This window comes from Primulina eburnea, chromosome 15 (genome assembly GCF_022965805.1).
Source record: "Primulina eburnea isolate SZY01 chromosome 15, ASM2296580v1, whole genome shotgun sequence".
In the NCBI taxonomy this organism is placed as follows: Eukaryota; Viridiplantae; Streptophyta; class Magnoliopsida; order Lamiales; family Gesneriaceae; genus Primulina; species Primulina eburnea.
This window is the reverse complement of record NC_133115.1, coordinates 34,183,525-34,198,517: the sequence shown is the minus strand read 5'-3', so window position 1 is coordinate 34,198,517 and position 14,993 is coordinate 34,183,525. Positions and strand designations below refer to the sequence as shown.

General features: G+C 34.1%; 4 protein-coding genes across 4 annotated transcripts; 1 reads left to right on the top strand and 3 right to left on the bottom strand.

Moving 5' to 3' along the window:
• Nucleotides 1-617: 617 nt before the first annotated feature.
• LOC140815072 (probable WRKY transcription factor 69) lies at nt 618-2,519 on the bottom strand. Its single transcript, XM_073174175.1, has 3 exons — nt 2,155-2,519; nt 1,892-2,044; nt 618-1,282 (listed from the first exon to the last, which is right to left on the bottom strand). Exons 1-3 carry the CDS (start codon nt 2,259-2,261, stop codon nt 769-771), a joined length of 774 nt encoding a protein of 257 aa, XP_073030276.1. The 5' UTR covers nt 2,262-2,519; the 3' UTR covers nt 618-768.
• A 4,517-nt stretch (nt 2,520-7,036) lies between these two features.
• Nucleotides 7,037-8,086, top strand: LOC140815011 (uncharacterized). The gene has a single exon (XM_073174106.1). The coding sequence runs from the start codon at nt 7,112-7,114 to the stop codon at nt 7,937-7,939; it is 828 nt and encodes a 275-aa protein (XP_073030207.1). The 5' UTR covers nt 7,037-7,111; the 3' UTR covers nt 7,940-8,086.
• A 586-nt stretch (nt 8,087-8,672) lies between these two features.
• On the bottom strand, nt 8,673-11,798 carry LOC140813710 (chaperone protein dnaJ C76, chloroplastic-like). Its single transcript, XM_073172365.1, has 9 exons — nt 11,379-11,798; nt 10,732-10,860; nt 10,522-10,651; nt 10,244-10,364; nt 10,043-10,124; nt 9,826-9,879; nt 9,593-9,631; nt 9,275-9,377; nt 8,673-9,018 (listed from the first exon to the last, which is right to left on the bottom strand). Exons 1-9 carry the CDS (start codon nt 11,598-11,600, stop codon nt 8,885-8,887), a joined length of 1,014 nt encoding a protein of 337 aa, XP_073028466.1. The 5' UTR covers nt 11,601-11,798; the 3' UTR covers nt 8,673-8,884.
• Nucleotides 11,799-12,707: 909 nt separating this feature from the next.
• On the bottom strand, nt 12,708-14,864 carry LOC140813711 (large ribosomal subunit protein uL5). Its single transcript, XM_073172366.1, has 5 exons — nt 14,731-14,864; nt 14,530-14,637; nt 14,391-14,433; nt 13,554-13,749; nt 12,708-13,042 (listed from the first exon to the last, which is right to left on the bottom strand). The coding sequence occupies exons 1-5, from the start codon at nt 14,731-14,733 to the stop codon at nt 12,844-12,846; spliced, it is 549 nt and encodes a 182-aa protein (XP_073028467.1). The 5' UTR covers nt 14,734-14,864; the 3' UTR covers nt 12,708-12,843.
• Between the last annotated feature and the right edge of the window lie 129 nt (nt 14,865-14,993).

Below are 14,993 nucleotides of genomic sequence, written 5' to 3'. Positions count from 1 at the left end.
CCGAACACTCGACATATTCGAAAAAAATAAGCTGATTGGATCAATTCAATATCAGAAACAGATATATCTTTGTGGAATCTTCTGAAATCGAATCATGAACAGTGGAGTAAAATTTAATTTCGAAATACTATATATAAAAATTCTTGTATAGTTTACTTTCCACGCATTATATTTCCCTCTTTGTGTTTTTTGTTTGCATAATCTTGTAAATATGGGAGATTTAGAAAAACCCACCTTGTAAAATATTTACCTAATGACAAGATAAATAAATTTGCGCATATATTGAATGAAGGATTAAATTAGAAGTTTTGAGTTCATCGACTAATTTTACTTCGAACACTCTTAAAAATAGATTTATCTATTAAAATCAAAATAATTCACGGGGAAACAAGTAGAAATATAAACGAAAGTTTATTACTTTATTATCAAATAATAAAAGAGCATTTTAGAGGGAAAAGAAAAATGAAAAAAAGAGAGGCAATTTTGGTGTTATTTATTTACTCCATTGTTACCCTATTTACTGTCATCATAGTTATTCTCCTGGGAATAGTTTTATACATGCTCGAAGGTTTTTAGGAGAGATTCACAGCTGCCAGAGTCGAAGACGCAGCGGTAAATTTACTAAAATTTAGTTTGGTATAAAATCAGGGAACTAGTCGTCGTTTCTTGAGATCTTTACAGTAAATGGGGGAAAAAAAGAAACAAATGATGGGAAACATGCAGCTCTCAATATTCTCCAGTACTATCTAGTTATATACTCATCCCACGTTATAAGAAGTTATCCTGTGCCACCGCAACATGGCCTGCTGTATCTACACGCCCGAAAACCAAGGAATATTCCGGTAGGTCTCCAAGATCACCAAAAAGAAGCTCATCCTCTTCTCTGATGGGCATGAACGCCTCCATTTCAGGGTGGCCAGCACAGACAGGCCCCACCAGTGTGTTACCGTCCATCATGGTGGACCCCATTTCACAAAGCCACCCGAGCTCACCCGCAAGCTCGGAGTAGTAGCCGTCGTCAGACAGCTCGATATCTATGTGGGTGGAGGAATTAGCAGCAGTACTTTCTTGATCTGGAGGGAAGTTGGGCGGAGTAGTGGTGGTGGCGGTGTAGGAAGAGGGTGAAGTGGCACCAGAAGCGGGGTGTTGGTTTTTAGAGGCGGGGAGAGTGTGGTTGTGGTCCGAAGAGTAGGTGATGAGTATAGTGGTGGAGTCATGGCGGCTCCGCTCTACTTGTTTTCTGGCTGGGCAGCCTTTCGAGCTGCTACATCTATAGTATCCCCTGCCATGCAATAATAGATTTTCATATATTGTCTTATCTATTTGATAAGATTCTTAGTTAATCATTAAAAAAATATTTCTTATGTTGTGTCTGTCAAATTTTATGCCAGCAGCTTATTCACACAATGGCCTCAAAATATATAATAACATATATATGAAATTCAAAGGAATATTTATAAAAAGAACCACAAAATTTCACAAAAACCCTTTCGTTATAAACAAGTATAGGTTAAAATTCACCTATACAACTAAATTTCCTTTATCCATAAATGTGAAGCACATGCACCAATTAGTCTAGTCGAACATGCATGAGCAAAACACGGCCATTTAAATTTATAAGACAAATAAATTTAAATTTCATATATTATTACCTGTTAAAATATAAATTTAATTTATTTGAATTTCAAAATATTTATTACATGACATGAATTTTAAACAAAGTTAATTATGTGTTCAACCACTATATTTATTGAATGAGATATTAGAACACAGCAGCCTCTAATAATAATAATCAAAAGCAACCACCTACTTCCCGCCGGCAACTACAACATCTCTTGAATTCGATAAAAATTAAAAATCCAGAAAAATGGGTAATTAATTGATTAATTACCTGGGGTAAGGTGAGCCTTTGATAGGCTTTTGCCCGTATTTTCTCCACGACCAAGAATCCGGCGGCGGATACACCTCTCCTCTACTCCGGTATCCATCGCCGCAGCCGCCGGAAATCGGCACTGTCACCACCCTCTTTCGTGCACCCCTTCCACTGCGCATTCAAAATTCGGAGCAAAAAATTAACCCCAAAAATGCTCTTTAGTATACCTGCGAACTACTCGAATTATAAGAAAACTGCGGGACTATTTTATGCTATCAAACCTTCTTCTTGGAGGAGGGATGAAAGCATCTTCATCACCAGATAGTGTGTTTTCTGGAGTTTTAGTACTAAAATCCTCTTCAGACTCATGATCGTAGCATTCTTCCATTAATTCCCAGTAAGATCAAAAAAAAAATTATCCTATCTAGAAAGAGAGACAACCTTTTAGCTCGTGAAAAGACACCTACCCATGAAGACCACTGCTTCTGGATGCATGTGTTTATAATATATCTTTCCTGAGATAGGGTGGGGTCGTGGGAGGGCTGCCGTGGAGTTGGTGGCGGAGGAGCTGGAGGAGGTGGTGGTGGTGGTGATCAGTGTTGTGTTTCATATATTATTATGGTGTGGTCACATTGACAGATTGGCGATGAGAGTAATTTATTATGGACGTGAAACCCAATTCATTTTTTTAAAATAAAAAAAAAATGAATAATTCTCATTGGAGTTTGGTATTATTTTTTAGATATTTTTTAGGGCCCATCACTCACGCAATTATTAGAGTTTATTATATACGTTTTATACTTTTATCTGAGGTGTATAATATAAATAAATCATATAAAATTAAAATTTAAAAATAACAAAATATTATTTTAGGTATGCAACTATTATGCTCATGCAACACGTCTCCTTTGACGGCTACTTGGTGTATATCATGGGATTTAGATTGTAGAAAAAGGTTCTCGGTCTCTTTCGTGATGTGCGAGTTGATGAAATAGATAAATAATTTACATGTATTTGGTTCATTCTACCGACACATTTTCGAGCGAGCCTAAACCTATTGCACGTAGTTTTCTTAGTGTGGTTTGCCTAGATAGTATGATTTGTATGTCATTGTATTAACTCGAAGATTTATCCAATAAACATATAAAAAGAACGATTGCGGGTTCCCATTTGATCATCATTAAAAAAAAAGAGAAAATAAAGAAAGAAAGAAAGATATAGGCTTCCTACTATGGTGTGGTTTTTTATTAAATGAATAATGAGAAAATAAAAAAGGGTTATATAAAGTTCACATAAATTTATTTATTGACATATGGTGAAAAAAAATTCGATATAGAAAAAAATTATGATGTCAAGTGTTAACCGCATGACGCCATCTAGTAGTAAATTTAAAAATATAAAATTGAATATAAAATAATCAGACGTAACCCACTATTATTACAAATATAAATACAGGCACCTCAATTAATTGCTATGGCCAGCATTATTAAAAAAACCACAATTTCCGAGTGATTCGTTGTGAAACCTTATCCAATTGGAGGAGACCGGATTTCCGGTCTTTTTGTGTTAATATAGTATGTGCCTGTTTACGTGGACTTAATAACAATAAATTATATTACATGGCTCTGTTCGATTTGAGTTGATGAAATAGATGAACGTTTTCAATATTTATGCGTTTGATTCATACTACTAACACTTTTGTAGGTGATCGATCATATGACACAGACACATGGTTTGACTAATGTAATTTATCTGATTAGTGTAGTTTACATGTTACTTTGTCAGTCCAAAGATATACTCAATGCACATAGTAATATAGCTCTTGCGAGTTCATTATCGTAAATTCTACTAAAATCATGATATTAGAATATTATTTTTAAATAATATACACATTTGATTATTACTTTTCATATAATATACAAATTTGTTTTCTTCTAGCATCAAAGAATGTTATGATATGACTGATTGAATAATGCACTAATAAAAAAACACAACTCATGTGTTGTGAGACGAATATCTAACTCGATTCAATTCATAAAAAAATATTAATTTTTATGCTAAACATATTAATTTTTACTTTAGGTATGCATCGGGTTGATCCGTCTAATGTAAATAGATCAATGAGATCGTTTCACAAGATACTTACAGAGAAAAATATATATTGGTAGACTTGAGATAATGTCATTTGGTGCGAATGTAATATACTTAAAGGAAATATTATTTTATTTATTTGATTGATATAATTTTTTATCTTAAATAATTTCTCTAATATTATCTTTCCTTGTTGATTTGATTGTGTAAAATATTTAATGAGATTTTGTCTTTCTAGATAATGAGATAAGTATGATAGTATTATCATGATATGAGATAATGTTTAAAAAAATAGTTTATTTACTAATCAAATTTGAACCTTTCTTGTATTATAGATTTGATTGTGAGGATTTCGTAAAATAAAAGGAAGGAGGATAGTCAGACGAGTCAATCGATGAATCATATACTCACGCTCGTGTTTTGTGGAATATCAGAAGAAAACATTCCTTCAAGAGACGTGAAGTTTTAAAGAGTGCAGATATCGCGTGTGGCCTTGAGTGTTGGAAACATCTATATACAACATCCCTAATGAAGTTGGCTGGAGATCGTTTTGTTGCTTTAGTTTTTTGGCTCACGTGTTTGTTGCTTTCTTGAATAAGTTTTATTCTGGTTATATATCTGTTTTAGAAAGCATTTATTTCTCAAACGTGTTGATGAAATTGATTTTTGTGAAAATCACTATTGATATATTTTTGTAAACGTTTTGGTTTTAAAATGATTGATTTTTTCCCTGAGGCGCCGCGCAAGTATTTATACTTGTGCAAATTTAATCTTGTCTATCAATTTATTTAGATTGAATTTGTGCTACAATCTTTAATATTCCGCTGTGTGTTGTCTCAAATATGGTAACATTTAACACAACATTTAACTCTATAAAATACATATTTACATCTTATACTAATATTGTTATATACACTTGCATTTATCGAACAACGATTATTATAATACTTATATTTCAATTTATCATCTAATCTCACGAATCAAAAACATACACATATTACTATGATAAAACACGTTTGTACAAGAATAACAATGCTCACACATAATGTATAAAATGTATATACATATACGCCAACATTAACTAATGAAATTTGCGATTAGTAGTCATAATTAATTAATTATACATACTCGTTGTTTTCTTAATCAACAATATTTGCAAGAGACCGCGTCTCGCTCCCGATGATGCTCTTAAAGTTGACATATATCAATTTTATATTAAAGGCATAGCATATATATGATTAATTTCAAGTGGATGACTTTCAAAAATATAAATAAAAAATCAAGTGGGTAACAATATTGTAAATTTATATTAATTAAATTAATTATTTTATTTTATAGAGTGAAACTATGATTCAATAAATATACAATGAGTACATATTTTGTGAGACGGTCTTACGAATCTTTATCTGTGAAACATGTCAACCTTACCGATATTTACAATAAAAAGTAATACATTTTCATGGATGATCCAAATAAGATATCTATCTCACGAAATACGAATCGTGAGACCGTCTCACACAAATTTTTGTCATATACAATTATACAACTTGGAAACCATTTGTGTTTTATTTAACTCAGTCAAGTAAATATGGATTAGTACACTAACAAATTCGAGAGAGAAAATAATATATTTTGGATTTTTTAAATTCGAATTCGAAACAAATTTATTTAAAAATAAAAACTAACTCAGCACATTAATAATAATTTAAATCAATTCTAGTGAAGCTAAATTCCATTTCTCGAGTTCCTGGATGTTGCCCGCTTCCCAGTTATATTGGATTTATGATATAGTGGCCCAACACATTTGGCCCAGGCCCAGATAATTTGACCGTGTTACTGGAGAAGAATTTAAGATTTAAAAATACTAAAGTTCAGGTTACATAAAATTCAAAACCAAACTATATTATATCGGTTTCATAAAATTTCAAACCAAATCGTGAATTTTTTTTATAGCCAAACCCAAGGATTAATTTTGATTTGATCTGGTTTGGACGATTCAATTGTTTTTATCGAAAACTTAAAATAAACCAATTTTTAAATAATAATAATCCAGATCGCGATTGACGTAAAATAGATATCAAAATGAAAATGTAAAAGACAATAAATACATGTTCACAATTAATTTTATTCACAAACATAGGAATCCCATACTTTTCCTAGAACAACTATATCGAATGGTGAGATTAAACCGGATTTTCAGGTTTTGAATGGAGGAAATTAATATTTCAGCTGCTACGATTTCAAATAAATAATTTTGGGTTTTGGTTGAGAATAGGACAAATGTGGGCCAACTTTTGGTGAGAATTCATGGCGCAATAATGAAACGCGTGGATGTGACGGAAAATGTGGGTTAAATGATTCGTCAACTTTAAGCATAAAATTGGGCCACACTTTCCAATCTTCAATTATTGGGCATAACATCTCCATTTTTGGCTTTTACTTTAAAAAAATAATACTGATATGGAAATAATAATAATAATAATAATAACAATAATAATAATAATAATAATAAAATAAAACAAATGTCAATGAATTGAGTTCGAATCAAGTGTGGACTTGGACAAATTCACTCATGGATCCATAGCTTGCCGACAAATTATGTACAAAAACTAGGAAGGTTCGACACTATCTGTGGGGATAGTGCTTCCACATGATCTAGGCCATTGATTTTAAAGAAATCGGTGGAACTCATGTATATATGTATAAATTAGGGTCTTTGATCTTTTCATAGGGACAGTGTCCCACAAAATAGAATGAAATCTTTCCAAAAATAGAGAGTGGTTATGTAATAATATCAAAACATCATCTTCACATCGGAAAATTATTATGATAAAATAAAGATCAAAATCGCAAAGAGTAAAGCGATATTGATACATTTTGGGAGAAAGGAAATTCGGTCGAGAATTTATATTATATTAAAAAATATAATATATAACGTAGCATAAAAAAGATGTGTCAACAAAAATAATTATTGATGATCCCATTTAATCTTTCAAGATTATTATAAAAATTAATATTATTGAAAATGAAATCGAGTGTCAAAAATGTAAAAGCCTCTGCTGATTGCATATATTATTGATTATTAGGCGGCCACAGATCTACCAATATAGTTCAAATTCTTCTCTCTCACACTCGGAACACGCTTCCATGTTCGGACAAAGAATGTCCGACGAAGAGACGATACTGCTGAATCTCTTTGATTTTTACTGGTATCACCATGGAGTTTTTTCGAAGAAGAAGCTCGCTTGCTCTACGATTGAAACAAGTCCAGTTCTTCAAGTTCAAGTAGGAGGAGGAGGAGGAGAAGAAGAAGAAGAAAAGTTTGTTGAGAAACCAAAGCTTAAGCCCATCAAGACCCTGATGAGAAAATCTTTGAGTGACCAGTTTTTGAGTTCGAAAGATTTATCAGATTCGTCGGGTTCCCCCTCTCCGGATTCAGTTCTTGTTCCTCAGCTGCAGACTATACTTTCAGGCAATGAAATTGAAGAATTCCTGGAATCAACCCAGGAAACTGAAGAATACTCAAACGTCTATAATTATCGAACGGGATTCGAGACTAACAGGAAAGGATCTCGTGTCTACCTCACTCACACAGAACCGTCCGGTGATGAAGGGAAGAAGAGGAGGAGGAGGTTGGGGAGAAAAGGGAGTTGTAAAAGCTTGTCAGAGCTGGAATTCGAGGAATTGAAGGGATTTATGGATCTGGGATTTGTCTTTTCTGACGAAGATAAGGATTCCAGACTTGTTTCGATAATCCCAGGGCTTCAAAGACTTGGAATCAACAGAGCGGAGGAATCTGGTAAGGGTCTTGGTAACGTATCAGTTCCGAGACCTTATCTTTCGGAAGCATGGGAATTTCTGGAAGATGAAAAGAGCCCATTGATGGACTGGAGGATTCCAGCTTTTGGTAATGAAATGGAGTTGAAAGATCATCTCAGATATTGGGCTCACACTGTTGCTTCCACTGTCAGATGACGAGTACTGTAATCGAAACAAATTTTGTATGTATCATGTTTGATTTCTCGACTCTTCTTTCCGCATTAACTTGCGGTTTAAATGATGAAAATGTAGTAATTGATAAAGAAGGGTAATAAAATCATACCAATAATTATCCATCATTTAGTTATGACTTGTGTAGCATTCGATAATATGGGTAGTTAGCACCTCTTTCGTTCAATAATCATCAGTTCAATATTTTTTATTAACATTTTGCATAAGATTTATCCGATTTGATTTTTTTAACTAATCTGATTTACAAATTATTGTGTTAATCTTGAATATTCACTTATGAAAAAAAAGAGCAAGAAAGAAAGACAACGAGTAGATAGTGTGGACTCTGGCCTTTTGAATAACGAAGTAGTGGAAAATGGCCAAATGTATAAGAATTTTAATGGGTACCGCCGAAAGTTTTGTTTATGTTATATGAATAATTTTTATCCACTCAGCACATGCTTACGAAAATAAGGGAATAATGAGTCGGTGGAAAATGGGCAAAGTTGAAAGAATTTTAATGGTTTCCGGCAACAAAAAGACACTTCTAACAACGTTCGAATTCCACTCAAATGGAGACTTTTTTTGTTGGATAAATATGTAGAATTAGATGGGTGAAGGATACACACACTCATGGGGGGAAACATTTTCTTGAATGCTGCAAATATTGCAAGTGTTTTAGATCTGACACTGATATATAATTTTTTTATAGTACCAGTAGCTTGCAAGCCATGGATATTTTCATTTCTTGTTTCAACATCATCGGATCTGTATACAATTCTGATTATCTTTCAGTAGAGTTTACAAGATTTCATAAATTTTGGGACACAATAAACATTATGAATTCGAATCGAGCAGCATGCATGACATTCATATTTTTATAAAAGAAAAATATACACATAAAAGATCACTGTCAATTTAATCTGTTCACTACTCCACGTTGGAAACAGCTTCAGGAAGTTTGCGGGTGGGAGCTTTATCCACACCCTTTCTTGAATATTCCCTCCATCGGCGAGCTGCTGCAGCTGCTCGCGATGCCCTCTCTTTCATTTCCACTTCTGAAGCTAAACCACCACAAAAACCTTATTTTGTTGAACAATCGATTCAAGACCATATACATACACTCAACTATAATTTTTGTTGGAAGGTAAAGAAAGGAACGAAATATGTTTCCGAGAAAATATGTACTTTTAAAAAGACCTTGGCGTTTGGCTACCGGTTGCTTAAGAAATGGTAGAGATTTTAATGTTTCGTCGGAAATGCATGGCATGTTTAATCGACGCAAGAGATACAATAGCCATTATATCTTTTTACACATACCTTGATTCTTATACTTCATCTCGCGGTTTCCCCAAAGGTTGTCCCAAAATGATTGAGTTTTATCAGAATCTTTCTGCTTCATCATCTTTGTTTTAGCTTGTCCCTAGCAGAAAAAAATTGCATGGCTGATTGTTTGCTCAAAAAAACCACTCTCAATACATGTGATTCATTTGTTTTTAAATTCATGAATACCGAGAAAATAAACATTTCCTATCCAAGAATAGGATGCGGAACAATTTTTTTCCTTCATAAATAGTATCATATCCCTCGTTCACATTTTAGAATAAAACATTCTGAACTTTGCTGTAGTATTCTCACCAGGATTTTGATTTGTCTCTTTTCCCATCTAGAGCTTGCCTGCACCATTAATCACAGACTAATTAGGTTTAATATATTGAGCAAGATACCATTTTCACAGCAAAAAATTTCAATGGTTATCTCGATAAGGTAATTTCAACTATTAAGCAACCGGACTGCATTCAAATGACTTGTTTGACATTATCACTCATCTCAAAGCAAATTTTACAGGTTAGATGGACAAATGGTCTTACCATGCGAAATACGTCAACAGAAGCAGAGCCCATTCCAGAGAGCATCAAGGCAACCTGATACACGATTTCCAATTTATAAAATTGGCAATTTATGTAAATCGATGTTCATCGCATTTGTCGAAACCAGATACCATCCGAGAAAGAAGATAATTATATCAACAAAAGTTTCAGGTCCAAGCTCAAACTTCTTGGGAGGTGTTAATTGCTTGATTCTTACATTTACTCTTTCAACTCTTCTCATTTCATCTTCAAGCAATGATAGCTGAGCAGCCGAAGTCCAATGTATACAATCAACTGGGCTGAAATGAAGATAGAAGTACCAGTTATCTTAAAACCTCCTCTCTTTCTAGATAGACTCTATTAAAGCAGGAAAACAACTGAAACAAATGGGAAGGGTTATGATAGACCTTGAACCTACCAGCTTTCAACTGCCTGTTGAACAGAGTCCCCTTTCCCGCACTGGTTGTGAACTCTGGCCCTTCCAAAATCTTCCTCTATGCCAAATACACTCGAGCAGACATTGGCACAATTCTTGCAACCTGAGAAATGGTTTTAAACAAAGGTATGAAAAGTTGGTTTATTCCCCTCCCTCCAATTTTGTTTTCCTATTTGACTTTAAAATCAATTATAGAAACCTAACCGATCTAAATGAAATAAATTATTGATGATAGCTAAAGTTGCAGGCTCTAAACATACCTATGCAGCTGAACTCATCAACAAAGACATGATCCTTTGTGCTCAAATCATCGAAAAAAGGATTAATTGCTGTCAAAGTATATCCATGAATTTCATCATAAACCATTCGCTGCACAGGATCGCTCAAAACCTGAACAGGCACTTCTAAGCGTTAATGAGGTCCAAGAACTAGCTCAAAATTTTGAAAGAGTCCGCAGGAAAAGAATTAACCTCATAAACATCATTTATAAACATACAGAAATTTGTGGTATCCGGATCATCACCACTCAAGTCTGGATGGCAAGATTTCATGCAATTATAATATGCCTTCTTTATCTGCTCTGGGGTCGCATCTGGAAGCTGGTAAAATATGCCGCCAAAGAAATAAATTATCAAGCATGATATCCAACACAAGAAAATATTGAGCAGACACAATTTTAAATAATGGACACCAAGTACGCTCGAGTAAATACAAAAAATTAGTGAACCAAAAACTTAAATTAAATTCCGGATTAATATTGATACGGATGAAGTCACCATTCTTCAATTAGGATAATTAAAAGAACAGAGTTATTTCCAGGATAGTAATCTTTTAAAAATGTAGTGTCGAAAGTAATTCATCGTTCACCGGTTCAAAAAACTCCAAATCTGATTTTCTTAAAATTCAAAATGACGGTTAGTTCAAGACAGCTACTTTTCCTCCAAATCACAGTAGTTATTTCTTGATTTTGCCTCCCATAATTGAGGAAAAATTCTGCAGATAAAAGACTAATTCCTGGCACGCTTGGGGCTTATGCATTCGTGACTAAAGATATAGCAACAGAACAACACCAAAGCTTCAAATACACTAAATGAATTAAATCAATTTATTCTATTACCAGCCCGAGTACAGCATAATAATCATCTGCAATATCTTCAAAAGACGCAGATTCCTGATACGTAACCCTCGTCCTGCCATGACTTCCTCTCCTCCCTCCATGTCTGTTCCACTTCACGCTCTGCTTACCCAACAAAGGGTATCTGTTTGTCGAACAAAAGATCTGAACTGGGTTTTGGAATTTGAGTATATCTGTGCACACTGGTGATAGTAATTGAGCCATCGACACAGCATGCACGTAAGAACTCAAAAAGTCTGAATTTTCTTTCCAGAGACAGGGAATGAAAACAATCTGACGTACTTTCTTGGGTTATCAAAGAAAAAATGTTTTCCTTAAAATTTATGCGGAGACAAATAATCAGCATAAGAAATATAAAATTGGGGAAATGATGAGATGGCAAGATGAAGGCCATTTGTTTCCGCAAGATTCTGGAATGAATATGAATCTTGACAAAATTTAGGCAAGTGGAGTATTTCTGCCTAGACACGCTTTTTGTATTTCTGCCTAGACCGCTTTTTGGAGTCCGATTCACGCTTCAGTCTGTTGAAATTTCGCGTCACCCGATAATCATATAAGCTTTGTTCGATAGCTTAGCTTCACGCAGGGGGATGGGTTGTGACTTGTGGTATTCCGTGAAACTAGTTGACCAAATACGATTTGGTTTGAAGTTTTCGCAAAAAATGCGAAAAAATATAACGAAAATGACATTACTTTAAATATTAGTTATTAAATATGCGATATTACATTGACTACTTAAAATGTATAATATAAAATTTCAATACATATTAATACTCCACTAAATATAACATAATATCAGATTTCTTGGGTAGAGAAATAAATTTACAGACAAGTATATTTGAAAGAAAATTCGTTTTTCGGAAATGTAACATCTGTTTTCTTTCTTTTAACCAGAGAGGATAGATTACAAATACACCCCATTAATTATGCTCATGTTACCACTAGATCACATGGACTTGACCAAGATAGAATCAAATCATTAACAAAATTCAAAATTGTTTCGTAAAAATCACGACCATAATCATAATCCAAACCTCACACAAATTGTGAACCAATTCCACCTAACACTGAAAGACTAAACCAGAGGTTTTTTTGGAACTACTGTCAAACCTACGCACCTTTTTGGCTTTGAGCTTAATGATTTATAGATGGAAGATGGGGGTCACCAAGTAAAACCAACACCAACAAAAATGTTGAAATCATAGAGGACTTTTTGTCCATTGACGCAATGCCATTACACCAAATTATGATGTCGGGTTCCTTAACAGAGCAAAATTAGGGATGCCAACCAGAAATTCAACCAAATTGATCTGATCGAAAGAGTACATAAGATATATGGTGAAATAGTTGAAGAAATAAAAAGATTTCTAACAGCAAAAAAGAAGCATATGAAGATGAAATATCGCACAACTAATACGCATTTGGCAACCCAACATACATTCTCAAATTAGGTTGCTATGTTGGACGCTTTGTTGAGGATAACACCTTCATATTTCACTTGAAACCACTTCATTGCATCCTCCTTCGTGACCCTGTGTTGGATCCCAACACGAGACTTGCACCTACGACGTCGCCCCACTCGATAACCAGGACGCTCCAATACAACATAGAAGTCCATACCATAAATACCAGTTGAAGGGTCATACCTGGAGAAAGATGAGTAAATACACAATTATTAGGGTAACAATGGTTGAAAGGGTCAATAAATTCTTTAATGGACCATTAAATGAGTCGTCCTGGTGAAAATTGTTTAAAGCAAATTTTCAAAGCAAATTGTTTGACAATTCTGTGATATACAAAGAATAAACTAATTCAAAACATTGTCGTGCCTCAATTTATTACAGATGATGGTAAATCTTCTTCACAGTTCAGGCATACAATTTCTGAAAAGTAAACAATAGCATGCAGTTTAGGAAGTTGCCGTTCTTTAGTTTTCCCATTAATAAAAAAGCCATTCATCTTTCCAGGGAGAGGTAGAGAGCATTTCATAAAACAGTCTATTCCATAATATATAGGACCATGTTCCTATATCAAAACATATACCACAATAAATAATTTTTGATAAAATGCTCTAAAACATCATTTACATCTATATTGTGTAAATTAAAGATGCAGCATCGAGAATTTAAAAATATAAGACAAGGCAGATGCAATTACTTAATTCCAAGATCAATGTGCTCCTGAATACCAAAGCCAAAACAACCAGTGTCACTAAAGTTCCTCCTCAACAGTTCATACTCCTTGACTTTCAGTCCGCTCTCAAGCAGCTGCATTGCCTTGTCACCCCTGACTGTGACATAGCATGCAATTTTTTCGTTACGCCTGATCCCAAATGACCGCACAGTGTATCTTGCTGTCAAACAAAAAAAATTAACTATATTAGTAAAACATGATTAAAAAAAATACAGAATTCAGACGATTGATTTGCTCTTAAATATAGCATAAAATTTCTTGCATTCAGAGCATTCGATGCTTTACTGTCAACATTATATTTGTTTCTTGATCAACTTCGAGACATATGGCAAGAGAAGGGGGTTGATCTGGAACATTTTCCAATCTTTCAAGTTTTACTCATGAACCTACAATCCGTATCACAGTGACAAACTTGGCAACAACCACATGTACCCACAAACAAGCAAACCTAAACAATCTTTCAGAAGCTGAAATACTATCTAAAATGTCTTAGTTTCCATTTGGATGTGAGGGATCCGAGTTTTCAAAGATGCATTTCAAATGACTCATCCGAAAGGTTTTGAAATCCAGTGATACAAATGCATAAAATGGTGGGAGGAATATAACATCCCCCAAATTCAAAATATCAAAACAGCGACAATTGATTTCAAGCGTGGATTCAAAATTATTTATTTCACATGCTTCAACTCTAAAGCACCCTAAAACAATTCTATTAACACCTGAACAATCTATCTCGTTCTAAAAATCCAAGCTCCATAACAGGAACCGAAAATGCTGAAAAATTAGTTGAAAGTTAATTACCCTTGGAGAAAACAGGGGTTTGGCCACTGAGCTGCTCCAACACCTATGGACAAAACGCTTGGTAATGAAATCCTCATAAAACGACCGCACAGACTAATAATTGGATGAATATACAGAATCATTGGGGGATGAGACCTACCTTAGCTGCTCTAGTGAGACGATCTCCACTCTCACCTACCGATATGTTGAGGACCAGCTTTTGAACCTTGATCTCTCTCATCGGATTCGATAGTTTCTTCTCCGAAGCCTGTTTTCAAAAATTATCGCAAACACACAAAAACAAGTCAGTGAGGATGTATATATTAGTATGAACAGATGCAAAACTGGCAGAAGGGGTTACCATGGCGGTGGAACGGCGCGGTTGGAAGCGGCAGGAGTTGCTAGGGTTCTGAGGAATATGTGGAGATAAAAAGAAACCAACCCTAATATCATTGCCGTGGAGAGGAGTGTTTCGGAAAATCACTTTCTTTTGGCGTTTTTAGCAAAATTAAATTAAACTTCTTACTAATAATAATAATTAAATAAAAACTATCATTTTACCAAGTAATATAATTTATAAAGTATTATTTATTATTTATTTACAAAATATATTAGGATTTCTTT

What these genes read in the sequence shown, in the direction of transcription:
- LOC140815011 (XM_073174106.1), top strand. Translation starts at nt 7,112, where the DNA reads ATGTTCGGACAAAGAATGTCCGACGAAGAGACGATACTGCTGAATCTC.
- LOC140813710 (XM_073172365.1), bottom strand. Translation starts at nt 11,600, where the DNA reads ATGGCTCAATTACTATCACCAGTGTGCACAGATATACTCAAATTCCAA. An exon ending in TTATAAATGATGTTTATGAG is followed by an intron (nt 10,652 to 10,731) that starts GTTAATTCTTTT and finishes GTGCCTGTTCAG; the next exon opens with GTTTTGAGCGATCCTGTGCA. An exon ending in TGATGAGTTCAGCTGCATAG is followed by an intron (nt 10,365 to 10,521) that starts GTATGTTTAGAG and finishes ACCATTTCTCAG; the next exon opens with GTTGCAAGAATTGTGCCAAT.
- LOC140813711 (XM_073172366.1), bottom strand. An exon ending in AACCCCTGTTTTCTCCAAGG is followed by an intron (nt 13,750 to 14,390) that starts GTAATTAACTTT and finishes TTTGTTTGACAG; the next exon opens with CAAGATACACTGTGCGGTCA. An exon ending in CACATTGATCTTGGAATTAA is followed by an intron (nt 13,043 to 13,553) that starts GTAATTGCATCT and finishes ATCTTTCTCCAG; the next exon opens with GTATGACCCTTCAACTGGTA.
- LOC140815072 (XM_073174175.1), bottom strand. Translation starts at nt 2,261, where the DNA reads ATGGAAGAATGCTACGATCATGAGTCTGAAGAGGATTTTAGTACTAAA. An exon ending in ATCCCTCCTCCAAGAAGAAG is followed by an intron (nt 2,045 to 2,154) that starts GTTTGATAGCAT and finishes TTGAATGCGCAG; the next exon opens with TGGAAGGGGTGCACGAAAGA. An exon ending in AAAGGCTCACCTTACCCCAG is followed by an intron (nt 1,283 to 1,891) that starts GTAATTAATCAA and finishes ATTGCATGGCAG; the next exon opens with GGGATACTATAGATGTAGCA.